The 20317-nt window shown below is 39.9% G+C and overlaps 1 protein-coding gene across 2 annotated transcripts in view; it reads left to right on the top strand.

Annotated features, from left to right (window-relative positions):
- The window catches only part of LOC117502471 (solute carrier family 45 member 4), a 68444-nt gene that overhangs the window by 9277 nt on the left and 38850 nt on the right, over nucleotides 1-20317 (top strand). For both annotated transcript variants that reach the window (XM_034161526.1, XM_034161525.1), the window contains one exon: nucleotides 15758-17093. In XM_034161526.1, coding sequence (XP_034017417.1) covers nucleotides 16814-17093 — 280 coding nt within the window. In that variant the 5' untranslated portion in view covers nucleotides 15758-16813. The remainder of the gene's footprint in view (nucleotides 1-15757; nucleotides 17094-20317) is intronic.

Below are 20317 nucleotides of genomic sequence, written 5' to 3'. Positions count from 1 at the left end.
AACTTGGTTTTTCTAATCATGTTTTTAGCTTTCTGGTTTGTAATGAATGTGATGTGTAATCTGGACCGATTGTCATGGTAATGGTCTGATATGGGAAAATATCAGACCGGAAATCAGCCAATCAGAGTGCGTGTAGCGTCGTAGCCATAACAAAAAATGACTTGCTGCCCCCTTCTGGAATGGTGTGCGAGTTCATCATGTAGTTAGCAACATTAATTAAGTGTTGTTAGCTAATATCCGTAGCTTCTCCAACAATATTTGTCCTATCAGCATTCCGTTTTGGTAGTGTTCATCCTTGACTCAAAATACATAAGCATACCAAACGGCATATGTCGTCTCTCCACAGTTTCTCTGTGAGCGAAGTTGCACGCACACACAGCTGCTGACTAAACCCTTTGAACTACAAAAACACAATAAATCAATAACACTAACAACACTGTTAAACTAACATGAACCACAATAACAACATTTAGAACCTCAAAACCAATTTTGCAGCACAACGTCCATTGTCTACTGGTTAGCTAAAATTGCTACTTTCTCCAAAAATATTTGTACTATCAACTTTCTATTTTCGCAGTGTACATCCTTAACCCAAAATACACAAGTATGCAAAACAGCAAATGTCAGCTCTCCCCGGTTTTTGCATAATCAAAGCCATACACACACACACACACGGTGTGCAGAAGAATCTATCCCATGACCTGCTGTACTTTAAATATACATTTCATATTCTCCTAGCACAGGAGTCACCAGTCCTGTTCCTCGAGGGCTCCCACTCTGCAAGTTTTCCACAACTACCTACTGAAGTCAACACCTGATTATTATTATTATTTATTTATTTTTTTTAAGTGGTGCCTTCCAGCTTTTGATTGGCTGAGTACACCTGATAAAGTTAATTACCTTGGAGTGGAACAGGAAGAGTTAGAAAACAGGCAGACAGGCAGGGGCCCTCCAGGAACAAGGTTGTGCACAACTGTCCTAGACTATTGGATATTTTACTATCACTGTTCCCATCTTCAGTGGCTCTTTTTGAGCTGGAAATATCAGAGGACAAACTGATGTCCTGCTCCCCAATTCAATTAGAGAAACAACTGGATGCCAGGAAAGACTGGTCAATTTTTATTTCTTCTTCTACCTTGATGTCATTTGAAGTCTGAGTACAGACGGATTACACTGCAAAATATAAAATCACATGCTCTTTCATTCATATCTCTATAGATTTATTTTTTACAGGGACGTGAACAGTTACATTTTTGTATATCCTGCAACCCACCTGATGTATTGGTGGTTTTCACGCCCACATTGTATAAATGGCATTTAGAATTGCGCTCATCTGTGCCCCTGTTGGTGTGTTGGTCTTAAAATGAGGTGTTGTCAGGCACAGTGCTGCTGTATTGGTGTCCTGTGGAAACAGGAACTGATTTCCAGTAATTATCAAAAGCTTTCACGTCTTTACATAAGTACCGGTGCACTGAGGGCATGTGCACGGCCAGGCACATCCTCTGTGCTTATCTTTCATCTTGTGACTGGTCTGATAGTTTCATTGGATAATTTTGACAACAAAGGAAAAACTCCTAATCTAATACTGTATACAGTAAAATCTGCATATAATGGATTCAGGTAGACTAATGAATTTTGTCAGTTATAATTGAAATCCATTATATGTGTAAAATGTATAAAATTAACAAAATCCTTTATATGTCCTTTATACGGACAAAATCCGTTTTTTCTAAGTCCACTGTGGAGTGATAACTTAAAATCCTAAAGCCTGTTTCTGCAGCTGGTCTGTGGCCATGCAATAATGTCAACATGTGTGTGACCCTTTTAAAGCTCTCCATTGTGGCTTTATGCAATTTGCAGCAAGAACAGTGGCTTTATCGTGATTTAATTTGTCCCTACACAAGCTCCACGTCTTTAGGCAATCATGACTATTTCCTCCATGAATTGCGGATCATTTGAGCATCTTTTTCTGACTCCTTGTTGTAAAGTTGGTCATCTTTGCGGACTTTTCTGCCAAACGTATTTGATCCATGATTGAAATGTAATCGTTGGGCGCACTGAAAAACAATTTTAAAATATGATGGGAGAGGAAGGAGTGAAAACATAAGTGACAAATCATAGCCCTTTGTGCACGTCAGGCTCCATAGAGGGTTTGCAGCCAGGCAGAGGGCTCTGATCTAAAGTGGTTTGGTTCATCACACCCAGGGATATGTGTGAAACGTAACAGCATATTAGTGCAGACAGCAGCATTTTGTTAATAATCACCAGCCTTGAATTACGCCCTGCCTTTTTTAGGTGCCGGGATGCTGAGCATTGTTTAAGAAAAATAAATGGCCAGGCTTTAGTCAAGGAAATACCCACTTTCCTCTAATCGGTGAATTATCAGTGCTGAACTTCATCTTGTACCTTTGTTGTTGGGCACGTCTAGACTGCTCTGTCCAGTACATGCAAGGGGTTTTTAATAGAAATGCATTGCGATCGGACCGGTACATTTTGTCCAATGTGAACGAAAATCCGTTATACAAAATCCATTATGTACAGTGTTTATTACATGGAAAACCATACAAAAGAATTGGGGCTTTTGTTTATACGATGCTGGTTTAGGTGAGTTTTCCTGTGTAATTATCCACAAAATGAATTCTCAGTCTTATTTCACACAAACATCACATGGTATGCATTAAAATTATTTATTCATTTATTTTGGCACATTTTGTTTAAAAGTTAGCTGTCAATTGAATTTGCTCCTTGTACAAATGCCTCGTCTTGTGTTACTCGCGCAGCTAAACTCCATGTGAGAACTCGGTCAACAAAAACATAACAAAAAAAAATAATGATGATACACTTTCATCAGGAAGTTGGTGGCTTGGGGGTTAGAGAGCCAGACAGGAACTTCACTAAGGTGTCTTATGGCAAAGTCTTTAGTTCTTGTTTCCATTCTGCAGTTGGCAACACACTGACATAGAAGTGTGTCTGTGTGTGAGCGTGAGAATGGGTGGATGTGAGGCATCATTGAAATGTACTTTGTGTCTGTGTTGTATTAAAAAAAAAAAAAAAAAAAAAAAAAAAAAGCCCTACAGAACTGTTATCTCTTGTCTCATCATAAAACCTACTTGTAATAGTAGCTTCTTGTTGGTATGAAACAGCCATTTGTGTAACACATTGAGATTAGAGTAACAGTATTTAGAGCTTTTCAGTTTCATGGTTAAGGGGAACAGAGAAGGTTTCTCTTAAAAAGATGTTATATTTCAACTACATTTTGCCAGGAGCTGCTTGGTAGACATCCCCTTGTTAAATTTTGATCTGTTTCATGTGAAAATTCTTCTCTATTCCACTCCACCATGTATCTATAAAACTGACTATGCAAAAGACAGAAGTTGCACTATACACAGTTTCGCCCATCAAAACCGCAGAAGCCTATAACTCTGTCAGAGTTGTCATGGGTGTCTTGGTGGCTTCCTTCACTAGTCTCCTTCTTACATAGTTACACAGTGTTTGTGTGCTACTGCTGCTTGTTCTTCAACTCTTTTTTTTTTTTTTTGCTTGCTTCCATTACGGGTTACCAGAGCACATAATCCATCTGCATCTTACCCTCATCCTCCTCAGGCCTGGTAGCTCCATCCTCAGCATCCTTCTCCCTATATACCTTGGGTTCCTCCCCTGTACATACTCAAACATCTCAATATTGACGTTCGTACGTGCAATGTTGCTCTGATATTCTTATTCCTAATCCAGTCCATCCTTGTCACTACCAAGGAAAATCGCAGAACTGCCTACTCCAGACAAATTTGCCATAAAGTACCATACTGTTTATAACAACTGATGTAAATGTAGTCTGACATATTCAGTTACTTGGAAATGTTCATGTGTCAATCCATCCCCAGGCTTATTAAATAAAACAATTGCTGTAGAAGTGATGATTTGTATTCAAAGCTGTCCTTACATTTAGATTGTCCAGTTACTTAGCGGCTCTGGGTGTGGAAAGGCGTCTCCTTGATTAAATCTGAAAGACTACGCCACAAGACTGTCTTCATTATTTTATTTAAACTCTGTTGTGATGATCCACAGAGGCAAAATTACAAAAATTCAGTCCAAATACTTATGGGCATGACATTGCCTCCGATGCGTTTTGATCTCAAACATATCCTTAAAAAATGGATTAAAAGAATTGAACTAAGACTTAACTAAAAAAAAAATAAAGTACCTGCTCATGCATCCACAAATGTCTCATCACAAAAATTTTGTTTTTCTCCCAACTAATATTTCCATAGTGATTTCATAAAAGTGATCCATGTTAGTCTGAGTTATGAGCTGTGTAATGTCTGGTGTAGCCGTCTAGCTGCTGAGAGCAGTAGGCCCATGGGAGTGTGGGGGGAATCCTGTCTGTCAGACCACCATGTGGCTGTGATGTCAGCATCACGCTCAAACCACGTTGCTTCAGAAAGTGTGAAGAAAGGGTTTTTTGTTTTGTTTTACTCCTTGCGGTATATTGTCACTGCTGAAAGAAAAGCATGTTTGCATCATCATGTAGGTGCACGATGTTGTCGTACACCTTCTCATGATTTGAACCAACTCTTGAGAGACTAGTGTTATCAGGTCACGCTGTTATGGTTTTGGCCTCTATCAGCACTCTGCATGTGTGTATGAGGAGCAATTAGCATTTGTGTATGCTGGTATGTGTCAGTGGAATATTCCATTAGATGTGTAGGCGGGGTTCAGACATGGTATTTCAGTTTTGTACAGTCCTGAGCAGGCCTGTGCAGACGCTTGTTGGTTTCATGTCAAGGCATGCTGGTGTGAAACAATATTATCAGTAATAAAACACCGGCGAGCTGTTTGGAGTCAGCTCACGTGAGCTGAGCGTTTGTGCCTGCTTTGAAGGTATGAGTTTCAGCAGGTACTATCCAGCTTCAGGAACATTTTTTTTTTTTCAACTTTTTGTTTTTCATTCTCCTGTGTTTTTTTTTTTTTGGCACATACTACTACTCCCCTGAGGCTAAATGGCATCAGGGAGACTATAACTGGGAAGGATGCATGCACATGCATAATACGCACATATAAACACATGGTCTCTGCAAAAGTGGGGAAGCCCCTGAGGGCAAAAAGACAGGATGCATGTCCTGTGCGGCTTCATCACGGCGTTGCTTTGCGCCATGCAGCTCCACCGCGACGCGTGGAATTCCTCCGCACGTCTGTCTCAATGTGCCGAAAAAGTGCAGATGTCCACGTCTTTCGCAATTTCTGTGGAAGTCAGACGACATCCCGGATCAACACAGCGTCCAGTGTGGAAATTAACAGCACATTTCACTGTTACAAGAGTTTTTGTCATGGAAAGAGGAGCGGAGGAATTCCGCGCATCATGGTGGAGCTGCATGGCGCAAAGCAACGCTGTGATGAAGCCTCACAGGACATGTTCTGGCATGTCTAAGCTCATGCACAATTTCTCAGATAGTCACACGACTGAAAAGCCACCGAAAGCCATCTGAAAGCCGTCCTGTGAGACCAACACGGAGGTGCTTTTGTCCCGCGCCATGAGCGGCACGGTGGTGCATCCCTCTGCTTCTCTTTCCATGAAAAAAAAAACTCCTGTAACAGTAGAATGTGCCGAAAAAGTCTTGATGTCCACGTCTTCTGCCATTTTTGTGGAAGTCAGATGACGTCCCGGATCAACAAAGCCTTCACGTTGGAAATGATCTGGTTGTTTCAGTGGGGTGTCAGCCTGTCAATCAGCGCTCATAGTGCGCCGCGCTCTGACGCTGTGGGCGGTCTTTAAACCGGCTGGAGCACTCCTTAATCTGTGTAATCCCCATAAAATCGTCCCTGAAAGCCATCTGAATTTTCCGAATAGTGTCCACCTGGAGGTCTCTCACAGTTTCTGGAAAAATTTGATGCAGCAAAGCTCCAAATCGTTCATTTATTCGCAATAAAAATCTGACGAGAGGGGTGGACCACTGCTCACACAAAGCCTGCTCACAGGTGAATGACGCAACCGACAGGCGTGAAAAAACTCGCGCATGCGCACGAAGGTTCACACGTGATTCAAATCCATATGGTTTTTGCAAAAAATAAAAAGGTCGGATACTTTTCTAACAGACCTCGTACATGTACACAAAGTCCACTTTGCTTTTAATGTACATATACACTTATTTTGTAGAATGATGCTACCTTGATTACTCTTTGTTGCTTCTAAATGGGTATTTCCTGCAATTAGCAGGACAAGCAGGGCATTACTGGACTTTGTGAGTTCTGTAGAATTTCTGTTAGTGAATGAGTAAAAAGTACTGCATACCTATCTCTGAAATTTTGAGTTTTGATAGATACAGATGAGCACCAGTGAACCTCCTATTTTGGACCAAATTGGCTTTTTTATGCTTCCACAATGACCATGTGTAAAATAAAGACAGACGGTCCTGTTAAGTTGCTTTGGAAGCCTTGTTGCTAATTGCAGGGTCCCGGTGGCTGCTAATGGCACTGTTGATTGTCTGTTACATCACAGACTCAAAAATGCCACCTCTGCTGTAATCTGGAGGTCATGGACAAAAATGAAGGGGTGTAGATGTGTCATGGGCTATTACATGTCTTGACCAGAGCTGCAAGAACAGTTTGACTGAAATACTACTATGCCCTATCTAGTAATTTGTTTTATAACCCATGCAAATAAAATTTTTTGGTAGGGATGTCTAGGAAAGTCCATCTGTTCATGAACGTCTAAGCACAACTCCTACTGAATGTTTGCTTACTTTTATTGAAAATTCACACAATGGCAGCACACAAGATGAAGGAAAATAATTCCAGTCTCACACCTGTGAGGGGAGTTGATTGGAATTTTGTTTTGAAATAATGCATCATGTGATATTGACCCCGTAAGTTCAGTTCCTCCTAAACCGCTTCAGTGAAGCTTTGCATTAATAGACTTCAGTGATGCTTGACACAACCGTGGCACATCATATGAAGACTTGCATGAAGGAAAATAAATCGGGACTTTTATTTTTTATTTTAATATATTTGTCAGAGGTCAGTCAGTTTGTTAATGTAGGTGTTTTCATCACAAAGTATTTGCTACCATCAGTATATAGTACATGTAGGCAAAGTGCAAAGCCAGAAAATGTTCATTAATTAAAACAAAGTTGACGGGCACATGGACTAAGATGTGTGCACCACACTGCAAAACCAAGGATTTTAGTAATAGTTGACTAAATGTATCATCTTCTAGGCCTTCATGGTTTATACTTCTGCTTTGTGTGGCTGAAGTAAAAGCTAATGGTGTTACAGAAGAGTAAACAGAAATAACTGTGTGCCTTATGTGGTGGTCGGCATGTCTAGCATCCTCTTAAAGTGCATCCGTGCATGTCTGGGGTTAAAATATTTAAACACTGATTTTATAATAGCCACTCAGACATAATCCAAAGGAGTTTTCTGAAATGACGCAGTTTGTATGAATCAGAGGAATATTACATTATTCAAGATATAAAGCTCGTGCCTGCCTCTGTTATGAGTCAGAGATTTGTCATTGATGCTTGTGCACGTTGATGCACATGTGCACCCCTCCACATGCAGTGATACTGCAGCATAACGCACAGTCTCTCTCGTACTTATCCCTGACATCTGTTTGATAAAGGGGACATTTTCAAGAGCAGCAGAATGTTTAGGTTTTGGTCTTAATGAACAGGCAGCATATCTGTTCTGTTCCAAAACATTGAAAGATGTGATGTTTTTCTGCAGCCATACTTTTTCTTTTAAACTGAGAAAGATGACAAAGATGTCGCTGATATTTAGCCACATTTCCTCGCTTTCTGTCTCACATAAAGGCATAATGATATAAAACCACATCCTGTGCCTGCCAACAGCAAAAACATTGGCGATATTAGATTCCCTCTTCCTTCATTCACTTTCACATCATTTTAGAATGGCCAGTTTGTGCTTTGCTTTGAATATTTTGGTCCTTTTTTCTTATATTCCTGAAACAACTTTGATAATAAGCTCTCTGTCATTAGTAAATGAAAAGTGTGTTTTTTGTTTCAGTGAGAGCACTCTGAACTGAAACGAACTGGCCTCTAGTCTGACGATTAATCATGCTACACAAATATCTTATTCCTCTGAGCAAGATTTTATAAATTGAAGATTTCACTGCTTTTCCCCTCTTTTTGTTTTTGCTTCTGTTGTAGCTGCTGAAGGGGTCTCTTGGATTTCATGGGCAGCTGTATATCAACTCTACCAGTATCTGCCTTGACACATCAAATAAAGAAACAGATTTTGGGCCAGATGAAAAAATGATATAGAGAAAACATGTTTTCTCACACTGAAACTGATATTTATAGGAGCCTTTTTCACACATCAGATCAGAGAATACACAGGTTTTTTTGTATGACTCGAGTGAGATTATGATGTGGAAAAGGTAAGATAATTGAACTGAATATGATATGCAAACTTTCCTAATGTCATCAAAAAGTTTTTTTCTTTCTTTATTAATGGCTTTCAGACCAACATTTCAAATGCGTATTGCCCATGTTTGACAAAAAAGGGAAAAAATAATACCACTGGACAGAGCATATTTTATTAAATAAATGTACAAAATATGGTGCTGGTACCTTGGAACATACTATACAAGGTAATAGTACCCATGGGCATGAAGACAACGAGGGCGATGGCATTCTGACCTTTGACCCAAATGACTTTGACCTTCACCCATTTGATTGACCTGTCAGTTGTAGAATCCACCTAACTGTGCTCCACAGTTGGTCCAAACGGGTTTGAAAATCAAATTCCTTGACCTTTGCAAAAATGAATTCATTAAGGCCAGTTTAGGGGGTCAACCTATAGTGCCATACCATGTTCGGTAGAAACATAGTAATAGCAAATGGACCTAGGAGGAGTAGGCCAATGAACAAAAAACATAACCTTTATTCTATAATTGACCTTTGGAAAACAACTTTGCTGGGTCATTCCAGAACTGAGTATTTGAAAGATCTGATGTGTGTCAGTGTGAAGATATAGTGGGCTCCAAATTGCGAAATAATTTCATACAAATTTCAGCAAATCATAACTTGGCCAGTATGCATATGTAATAGGGCTGCCACAAATTATTATTTTGATAATCGACTAGTCGAGTATTTTTGGTTTGTTAACCAATCGGATCATACGTAAATTGCAGCTTAATGCACCAGCATGCAGCTGCTCTTATATAACCATCATTTTCAAGCTTGAAGTGTTTAAAGTATCTACTAACTAAAAATAGACAATTAAGATGATAGTTCATTCAACTTTTACTTGGTAACAAAGTTGTTTATATATATATATATATATATATATATATATATATATATATATATATAAAACACAGCGGTATAAAACATTGGCGTTATCACATTTCCTATTCAAATATGGTATCACTTTTATAATGTTCCAGCAAATACATATTTGTGCTAAGGCTAATGAAATCGCCAGCGTTAATGTTAACATTTACAGCTAAGTAGTTCACTATAGACGTTAATGTTAGCGGCTAACTAGCCAGTAAGCTTACCGAGACGACTCTCGGTTCATCAGAATTGGCCACAATGTGTTTCCTTCTCAGATGCTCCTGCGTTGCTGTTGTACTGCCATGGAAGGCAAGTTCTGCCTTATAGATTTTCCATTGCAGGTTCTTCTCTTTAATTTGGATAAAATGCTCCCAAACTTTTGAGCTTCGTTGCTGGCAAGCCATGATATTGTGTGCATATAACTTTTCTGGTGACAACACGGCTGACCTGGATTACCACTACTGCGCATGTGCATCAAGGACAGAAAGGCAGCGGAAGATACAGCGGCAGTTTTGAGGGAAAAACAAAGGTTTAAAAAAATAAGCAATGACATTGATTATTAAATTAGTCAACGGCGATTTTGATTGTTGAAGTAATCATGACTAGTTGACTAATCATGACAGCCCTAATATGTAAGTTCAAGACATCTGCTATTGTAGAACAAGTTCTGCAAATTCCAAGCTTGTAGCATGAATGGTTCAAAAGTAAGGAATTTTTCAATTTGGCGCGCACCCCCCCCCCCCCCCCCCCCCATTGACACATTTATTTGGCCCTCAACCCCCATTTTAAAGCTTCCATATCTCATAAACTAAAAATGATGCAAGCCCAAAATTTTGCATATTAGTTGTTGGGTATGGTGGCATTATTTACATGAAGTATGAATGAGATCCAAGATGGTCAGTCAGGGTGTCGCTGTTGATTTGACATAGAATAACCCCCAATTTGGTGAAATCACACTTCCTCCTTCATTTGTGGTGTGACTAAATGTGATTTCTTCTGTACACAACTCGGTAAGGATATGTCCAGCATATTCATCCTCTACCGCTCGCCACTGCTCAGACAGTGGTCTTTCTCAGTTGAGCCGAACCACTATTAAGACTTTTAATATTCTGTGCGCATCTGCGCTCTTCCCTCATCACCAAGAAGCGATCAGTACACCTAAAGTAGTCCCACAACAAAAACATTTCGATTTTAAAAATACATAAACATAACAAGGAATAAGTCCAGAAAATATTTTCTGAGGCACAAAATTAATAATTTCAGTACTCATGAAGAAGCAAAATTAAATTTTACCGGGCCTCACGTTTACGTTCCCTTATCGCTCATCCATCCACGACTGGCACATTCAGAGTGGAGCAGTGTGTACTTGCCCTCTCACTGATGCATGCGTGTGGCTTCACGCCATGTTGGATGTCTTCTTGTTTGTCTGGCAGCCTTCCCACAAGCCCATATTGCAGCGGTGACTTGGTACAGTCAGAGCTGCGTGCAGTGTGGAGCATATTCTGCCACTGTGCACACATGGAGTTTTGACCTTTTTGTTTTGTACAGTTTTTATGTCTGGTGCTTTCTTTGACAACTTCATTGTTGTCATTGCTCCTTCTGAGGAACACAATCCTTTTTCCCCCTCTTTCTCATGCAAACACTGACCAGTAACACCTGTAGGCCTCAGCAGCATGTGAACCATCTGGATCAGAGCCATGATGCGTGCACCATTTACACAGTGTGTGCTCGCATGTCTTACTGGTGGGTAATAACACAAGCAATGTCTCCACAAAACCTGATAAAACTGTAATGTGTTTTATTGGACAGGTGACAGGATCCTGAGAGACAATCACATACAGATTCACTGTTGGATTCAGAGTGACATTTATACAAAAACTTAAAATTTTCTAAATAGTGATCAGGAGTACGAGGGCTTGTCGTATATTCAAAGAAGCCGTTTCTTACCGAAGGTTAGGGAAAGATCAAAATATTTTCTTTTGTTCACCAGCCATTAGTGCTGAATTCTTAATGCACATTCACTAATTGCTCCAAACCAGCAAAACTGTGTAATGAAATCTGTAAGAAACCTTTCAAAGTTCTCCCAGGAACCACAAAGCCAGTATGTAAAAAAATTAAGAATCGATTGCTTCCGCGCCCCCCTAAAAAGTTGTACCCCATTACTCACATTATATTTCTCTGCTTCAAGCAACTTCGAAGTTTGTGGTCAGCAGAAATCCAACTACAAACCTCAAAACATTCTTTTGTAAACCTACAGTTGACGGCCGGGGCATCTGTTTTCCCACAAGCTACAGCTTCAACCTGATCTACAGAAAACAGTCGTGTCACTTAAAGGATTTTGTGTTGTGCAAAGACACAAACAACATGCAAGGCATTTTCAAATTAAATAATTCAGTATCGTCTGGGAATTATCTGGAGGAGGGATCTTCTTTGGTTTATTTTATAAATTTTTTTTTTTCCCCAAGTCTAAGCTTGCCGTGTTTTCCTACCAGTGTCGCAGGTAATCTGGTCTGACACCAGAATAGACACTAACTAAAATAGACAAGGCGTGTGTGTGTGTTGAGCCGTGAAACACCGGAAAGGACAAACTATGATCTTTAACTTTACAGGCATCTCCTTTCCCTGCTTCTCTGTCTGGTGCCTTTTCACAAGTACAAACAAATAAGCCTGATGTTTTTGTCAAGGAGATTGAATTTCTCCATATCTCCTCCACCTTTCTAGCAACCTTTTTTTACTTTTCTTTTCCGTCTTTGCTCTTACGAGAGAATCGTGTTATTTGAGTTGACTGTCTGAGGTGTAATTCTATTTCAGCTCGGCTCATGTTACAGGAGCACACAAACGCCCACAAACAGTGAGGGAGCCGACTGGTACGATTTGTGCACAGATCAGATAGTATTCACTGCTTTGTGGAGTTCTGTCCATCTTTGTTGGACAGGTAATTGCACTTCCATTTTCAGATAGCGCTGCCAGCTGAAAGGGAGAGAAATGCACAGAGAGAGATGACTGGGGAAAGGGGGCGCACAAATCAATAGCAGTACCTTCAGTTGTTTATTTTCAGCCTTGTTTACTTTGACTTTTTTCTCTCTCTTGCCCTCTCTAAAAAATTCAAGATATTACTTTAATTGCTTTACTATTCCATGCATAATTAGTACGTATTTTCATGTTTAGCATGTGCACATTTTTCACGTCACACAAACAGATCTGCACATATTTCCCAATGCTAAAATTTTATGAAGACTTTATTTATGCTCAGATTGTAGGATAGTCAGGAGAATGAACAAGATTGCATTTTTATTGGTCATCAAGACATCTGTCACTTAACCAGTATCAAAAAATATTTTTTTTAAATTTACATCATGTAACAGGCTGTTCTGGAATTTTGTTTGGATTATAAAGCTGTTATGATCTAATTTGTATGAAACTGAAAGAAGTTGTTATTATTGAATGTTGGCATGCTAGAGTGTCTTATCATGCTTTGTAATATTATGTGATGGACAGTGTTGCCACAATTACTTTGAAAAGTTACTTTACGAGGTCTGTTAGAAAAGTATCCGACCTTTTTATTTTTTCAAAAACTATATGGATTTGAATCATGTGCGCTTGCATCAGACAAGCTTGAACCTTCGTGCGCATGCATGAGTTTTTTCACGCCTGTCGGTTGCGTCATTCGCCTGTGGGCAGGCTTTGAGTGAGCACTGGTCCACCCCCCTCGTCGGATTTTTATTGTTTAGGAATGGCGGAGCGGCCATCGACAGGCTGGAACGAGCAGATCACTTCCAAATTTAAGGCTCTGTTGATGCAGGACATCATGTGACTAGCAGAGAAGTTTCAGAAGAGGTCGGGATCAGCACTTTATCGGCACATTCCACTGTTGAAGGAGATTTTGTAATGAAAGACGTGCGGACGGATTCGTGCGTCGCGACACAGCCGCTCATGGCGCGGGACAAACACCTCCATGTTGGAAGTCTCACAGGACAAGTTGGAACATGCCCAGCTGTTAAACAATTTCTCGGATACTCACTTGACTGAAAACCACTGAAAGCCGTCTGAATCTTACGAATGGTTTCCAACACGGAGGTGTTGTTTGTCCCGTGAGTGCTCAGTCTTAAAAATAACCAAGTTAGATTACTAGTTACATTCAGCAGCTGCCGACAAGTTGTCCACAGCTGCTAATAAAGTAACTGTATAAAGCAACTGCTGCAACACTGGTAACAGAGCAATTTTAAGTCCCAATGTGTTTTTATTTTAATTATTGGAAGGCAAAACTGATTATTCATAGATGCATTTTGAGATCTGAATAGAGATGTATCATTTGACACTGATGGCAGCTGTTTTTCTTCAGTCTCTCTTGCTCTCTGATTGTTGACCATTTGCTCAAAATAAAATAAAAAAAAAAAAACAAATCATGCACAGTCTGATTGATGCATATTTGCATGCATTCCTTTGTTTGGCTTTTTTTTTTTTTTTTTTTTACATAATTTGCTGCAGTCTCTGAGGTAAGGAAGGCACTCCGTGTTTGAGGATCAAATATTCATCACCATCTTGAGTGTATCATAAATGTTAATGGGGACACATGAGCATACTGAAAATAAAGAGAAGAGCCAGATAAAGTAAGAAATGAGAAGAGACGCGAGCACTTTTCACCTTCACCCTCTTCCATGTCGCTCGACTCTTCCCACCTCATTCCTTGTCTTCATCTGTAACCTTCCAAATTATCTCCCCCTCCCACTACTGCTTTTTACCCTTCGTTCTTCACGTCATATCTCTCCTTGCTGACTGTTTTCTTTTTAACTCACTGAGAGGCTTGTTCATGTTATTACAGTGTTTCTGTGGTGTTCACATGGCAAGCATTAGTGCATGTAGGTTACAACACATTGTTCAGTGTTTATGGCTTTTAATCCACTGGTCAGTGTGTGTGGCTAGAATTTGGCTGTGGGAAAATTTGCACAGAGCATGCATGCAGTATTTCTTATTACTGTATAGTTGAAGTCCTTCACTCCTCGTCACCTCTTTCTGCCTTTTTCCGGCTACATATCTCTCATTCCACACACATACTCACACACACATGCCTCTGTTTCCTACAACAATAGCCCATTTTAAAAATGTTTCCCGGAACCAAACATATTGCATGCTCCCATCCAGTGTGGAATACTGTCTAAATGTTTGTGCGGATGAATCATGTGCTAAAACAAAGTTAAAGCTGGAAAATGGGTCCTTTCTATTGGGGAGAAAACACTTGTTGTGCAGGCCGACGTTTGTGGTATCGACTTCTTTATGGTTTCAGACAACTCGCACGATATGAAAAACAAGGATAAACAAAATCCACATGGCCACGGCACCAAAACAAAGCTCAATGAACAAGGCAACAAGAATGTTGCCATGCATTGGGCACCATGGGGATTTACTGTGTTGTCAAAACAAGCTCATGTGACCCACAAGGTAAATGACAGGCCTGAGATACTGGCATATAAAGAAAAACACATCTCCACCTAATATAAGAAGGAAAGCACCATGTTGATGGTCTGGACCGTTTTTATATGCCATCATTGACATTTTTATTGCAGTACAGCATTTGGCCACTGTGTAAATGTGGCAACAAAATGGTCTCATTAAATGCAGTTCTTGCAATATATCCATGATTTGTAGAAGTTCTACTATTTAACCTTTTTCAAGCTGGAGTGGTTCAGGGGTGGGTCCACTGCCCTGTAAGTCACAGTCACAGCATTTTTGAAATTCAGTTTCTCAATATAATGGTAATGTACAGCCACTGATGAAAAGCATACCTTATGTGGAAGAAAATGAGCCGCAACCCCCCCCCCGGTGCAAATAATTGTGCAGGATGTGGAAATGACAGATTATAACAGAAGTGTGTGTTTGCCTTTTTTTTTTTATGTTAAAACTGTGTGTGTAAATCTTAGTTTGGAAACAAAATGGACATGGTTCTGTTTTTCTTTTTCCTCTGCAGTTTGTTCAGTAATTCCAGATCCTTCTGTGGTTACAGTTTATATATTTGGCAGAAATTAAATTATTCTAATAACTACCATTTTGAAACAACATCTGACTGTGGCCGCCCATTGCTCCTAGTGGTTGGATTACATCTAACTGTAACTAGGATGGGTAAATGCAGAGGACAAATTTCATTGTATTTATATATATATATTTTCAAAGGTTCTCTGTCATTTGGTGTAAATAAATGACTCTTATTATATGTTGAAGAGTAATGTCTTCACATTTTACCCATTTAAGTGGTAATTACTGGAAAAAAGCCTGTAGGCCATAAAGAATGTGTGAATGATGATTATAAAGGATTCATTGTTGTGACTCATGTTGTCCATATCTCCCCCCCCCCCCCCTTTCTTTTCTCCACTAATAATTGTCATCACTTACTGTGGCCAATGGGACACCTCCGCTCTCTCTATAACTGCTGATTGACATCCTGTTGGTTTTTGGCTGTTTTCCTCCAGTTTCATCAGCCAATCGATGGGGATTTTTAAAGGAGCTGCGCTCGCCATCGCCACCTACCCACCACCTCCTCCCTCCCACTCCACCTGCAGCCTCTTCCTCAGCCCCGCCCACTCCGTCAGCCAGTCGTCCATCCAGCCCTCCATAAACAAATTCAATATGACTCTGGAACTTACCGAGTGGTCTTTTATATGGACTTTTACCTCTGGAAATAGACAGTAAAAAGGGGGAGAAACCTCAATGATTAAAAAAAAGCCATAAACTTAAACTCATGCATACATCACACACACATGCACATCCATACACTTACACATGCAAACTCATAAACATTGACAAATCAACATACCAAATAACATTTTGTCAGCTGGATCTTGCACACCTGACACACACACATTCAGTCTTGGAATGTATCTTAAATGTTCTGTGAAAATTCAATCACTTCCACATTTTGGGATTTTCTAAAAGTCTCTGGAAAGCTGATGTTCTTAATTTTTCAATTCTGGGTGGGCAAAAAAGATAATTAAAAAGGGTGTTGAACTTGAAGCTGACATTTTTTTTTTTTTATAGAACGGTCTGTTTAGAAGATGAATAGTAGATTTAAAAAAACACTTTATTTGACATCTGTACTAAATGAATAGATTATATCATGTTCTATTCTTATTTTGTGCCCACAGCTATCTAAATTTTAGTGGGAACCAGTTCTTTCATACAAATTATATCTTTTTTGCCTTGCATAGTGGCATGATGTCTGTTACAGATGAATTTCTGATTTTGTTTTTGTTATCGTGGTGTTGGCACATCATCCTGTGAGACTAAATTGGCCAGAATTTACTCCAACACAATATAATATAAGATTACTTAAGAAACTCACCAATAATATTTTGATGTGAACAGGTTGTGACTGCAGCAAGTTATTTATTTTTTTGGGGGGTGGGGGGAGAGTTCCTGTACTTCAACTGTAAGTCATATTGCTTACATATTTACTTTAGTTGCTGCATTTGATTGTGCTCAGATTTGTGATTGTATTAGAGGGGGTGTGTTTCTTTCCCAACGCGTGCATGCTTGCCATGCCTCCTCAGAACACAGAGTCTGACAGTATGCAAGTCGGATCTGTGGTGGGCGGGGATGGCGCCAAAACGTCCACCTCAGTGGTTAAAGAAGATGAGCGAGGAGGAGAGATGGATGGAGAAGGAGGAGGAGGGGAGGAGTCGGCAAGCGAAGGATCAATAGAAGGCATTTCCTTGAAGAAATGGGTGATGCACGGCGCTGTGATGTTCGGCCGGGAGTTTTGCTACGCCATGGAGACAGCCCTGGTGACACCCGTACTCTTACAAATTGGTGAGAATCATCCTACAAAGATGCACATCATTCTGACTGTACACAAAACTACACATATATTACATTTAAAAAAAGTTTCTCATGAAAACATCAAGATCTTTAAAATTTGAAATGTAAATAAAGAGTAACGCAGCAAATTATACCTGAAGTACGCTTAGAAATTGGTATGTCACAATAAAGAATAGAAAAAACAACTACTATTTAATGCTGCCCATGGCCATGAAGACAGCAAGGACAATGGAAGTCTGACCTTTGACCCTAATGATCTTGACATTCACCCAAATGATTGATCTCTGACTAACCATGCAGGGGCAGTTCTAGAATTCACCTAAGTGTGTGCCTCATTTGAGCCAGATCAGGTTTAAAATCACATTTTGACCTATTCCAAAATTCATTCTTGAAGTGCACATTCAAGATCAACCTTCATTGACATACTAAGGGTGGTAGAAATTAGCAAAAGGACCTGAGAGATTAAGGCCAGCAGACAGGCAGACATGAGCTCGGCGTCAGTGGTTGATCCAGTAGTTGAATTTGATCTTGCCTTGGCAGGTCCAGAATCCACCCCCATTTGTGTGCTAAAGCCAGTGTTTTACTGGTCCTCGGAGAGTAGTTAGATTCGAATTAGCGACCACACACACACAAATGAGTGACAAATTCGCTGTTAGTGCTCAGCTGGTATTAACCTGCTATTATCCATGTGAAGAGATGCTGTGGAAATTCCCCTGATTGTATCCATTAAGAAACAGCCCTCTAAATAACAACAAAAAAATATAATAAATAACAAAACCTAGCGTGACTTCACTGAGGAGAAAAAATACAAGAAGAAGAAAACTGAACAGGGCACTCACCTACTTGTAGAACGATTTCCTGCAGAACGAAATGCGTGATGTCCAGCAGTTCACACCATGAAAAAGGTCACGGCTGGTGTCATCCTTCTATGGACAGATGTTCTTGGGAATGGCCAGTATTCGTCCACTGTTGTGCTGATGCCCACCAGCCTGAGACTTCTTCCCATTTTGATCCTGATTTAAAAGCTACCGTAACAGGTGCATCCAGCCTGCTGACCATAAATGCACGCAGGTCAGCATTTGAGCGAGCCAAGGCTGTCGGACTCCCTCAGCCACTTTCAGGAGCACTGTTTCTTCTCCGATGATCTCCCTTATTTTGGCATCCTCCCAGGGCACTTTGTGCGTGACTGTCTTGAGGAATGTTGGATCCTCATTTTTGTCTCCAATCACTGTGTAGTTTTATCCATTGTCAACACCTCACAAAGTTCTTGCACGTTATGAGTTGCGAAGACTACATTCAGCGGGCTTCCCCACACCTACGATGGCTTTGGGAGTATTTGTTGAGGACCTTTGTCACTTTGCCAACTTTGAACTGTTCAAAATTCAGGCGACACGCAAGCAACACCCTCTAACTCATGCAAGGGGAGGACTGCAACCCAGCCGATGTCACACAAAATCCTTCGCAAATGACATTCGCAAGCTGTCACAGCCCAGTGAGATAGTACCCTAAGTTTGAACATCAAATTGTTGACCTAATGACTGACTTCTACAAAATAAACCCTTTAAAGGCAATTCCTTGCTGCCTCATCGCCACCAGCTAATTTTTTTTACTTCACTTGACATAATCGTGATGTCATTTTCATCAAAGATCTGATATATTTGGTCACCTCAGGAGACCAGACATCTGCAAAAAAAATGCATTACAGTGCCTTGTATAGTTCTTGTGTGGCCATTAAAGTAATTTGGAACATGACCATTGATTTGACCTTGGACGCATGTAGTGCAGTGAGAGGATGGCCAGCAGTTCATCAACAAAGTTGAATTGACTATATCACCATGGCCGACACGCAGATGTGATAATAGCCTTAACCAGGGGAAAAAAAAAACAAAAAAAAAAACATTGACATAGAAATTTCTTTTTCAAGGGTGACCTGGCCAAGAAAGGCGGCAGCATGTCATAATGGGCATGAAAACATTAGTAGTAAATACAATCCTCTTGGTAATAGTAACATTGTAACTATGTAAAGTGTCTAACAGATTAGAATTTATAAACACAGGCATTGCACAAAATAACCCCATTCACAATCTCATAAAATAGACTGGATGACTATTACAATAGATACCTAATGAGACTGTCTTGGGGAGAGGGAGCTGGGGATAGGGGGAGATCACAGCAGTATATAGTGAATTATTTCTGTTTTACTGCTCAGTGCGGAAACCAGCCTCAGGGCCATATGTCTTCAGTGACTTTTAATTCTGCTGATGTTGCACTTGAATATTTATTCCATACAGTAATAAAGACAAGCATCACTTGTATGAAATTTGTAAATATGTACAGCTGCTTTTTACTGCATTCATATTTTTGTGCGCATCAGTATAAGTGCAACATGCACGTTTGTTCACTAACTGAGCAAGTTTAAGACAATTGTATTAAAAGGCTATTAAAATCAAGTGCACGTGTTGAAAATGTGCAGTACAAGGAAATTTTTTATATCTAAAACAATAAATTTTGCAGCTGGAGGACCTTGTATGTTTGTATCGTCTACTGACCTTGTTCAAACGGACCAGCAGTGGATATTTAGTTCGGCTTAATCTACTCCAACCCAAACAAACAGATGTCCACTTGTAGCCATTGTACCCCATTCTATGCACATATTTCACAGGCTTGCAGACTGCAGCGACATTATTTTGTCAGGAACACAAAGTATGAACCTTTTGAAGGTGCTTTTGCAGAGTTGGAGAAAGATAAAACGGTGGCATTCCTGTCTGCTTTATGTTTTGTTGCTGTTGTTCCCTCACTGGCAAAGAAGGATCTCTTACTAGTGCAGCAGGTAACTGAAACAACCATTCAAATAGTGATAGAGTCAACAAATTTAGCACAGGTAGTCCTTAGACATAACTCTTTTGAAAAACGTATTGGCCACTTGAATTTTCAATAGGCAGCCAGATAGGGGTCGGTTGAGGGGGGTCAAAATTAAAACATGACATAATTTGCAAATAACACTATGTAACATTTTTATTTTTGTTTTGTTCCTGGGTACACAGTGTGTTTTCCTAACCTGTTATGCCTTAAATAAATAGAAAATAGCTGTTATTCCTCAGAAACTTTGCTTCTGTGATCAGGACAATGATATTTTGAAATTTGTCTGTTTTCAAGAATATTCTCGATTCGCCTTCACTACTGCTGAGTAGTCTTCTAGAATATTCTTTAACTGC

This window comes from Thalassophryne amazonica, chromosome 20 (assembly GCF_902500255.1).
Source record: "Thalassophryne amazonica chromosome 20, fThaAma1.1, whole genome shotgun sequence".
Taxonomy (NCBI): Eukaryota; Metazoa; Chordata; class Actinopteri; order Batrachoidiformes; family Batrachoididae; genus Thalassophryne; species Thalassophryne amazonica.
Note: the sequence above shows the minus strand (reverse complement) of the source record. Positions and strands in the feature narration are given on the sequence as shown.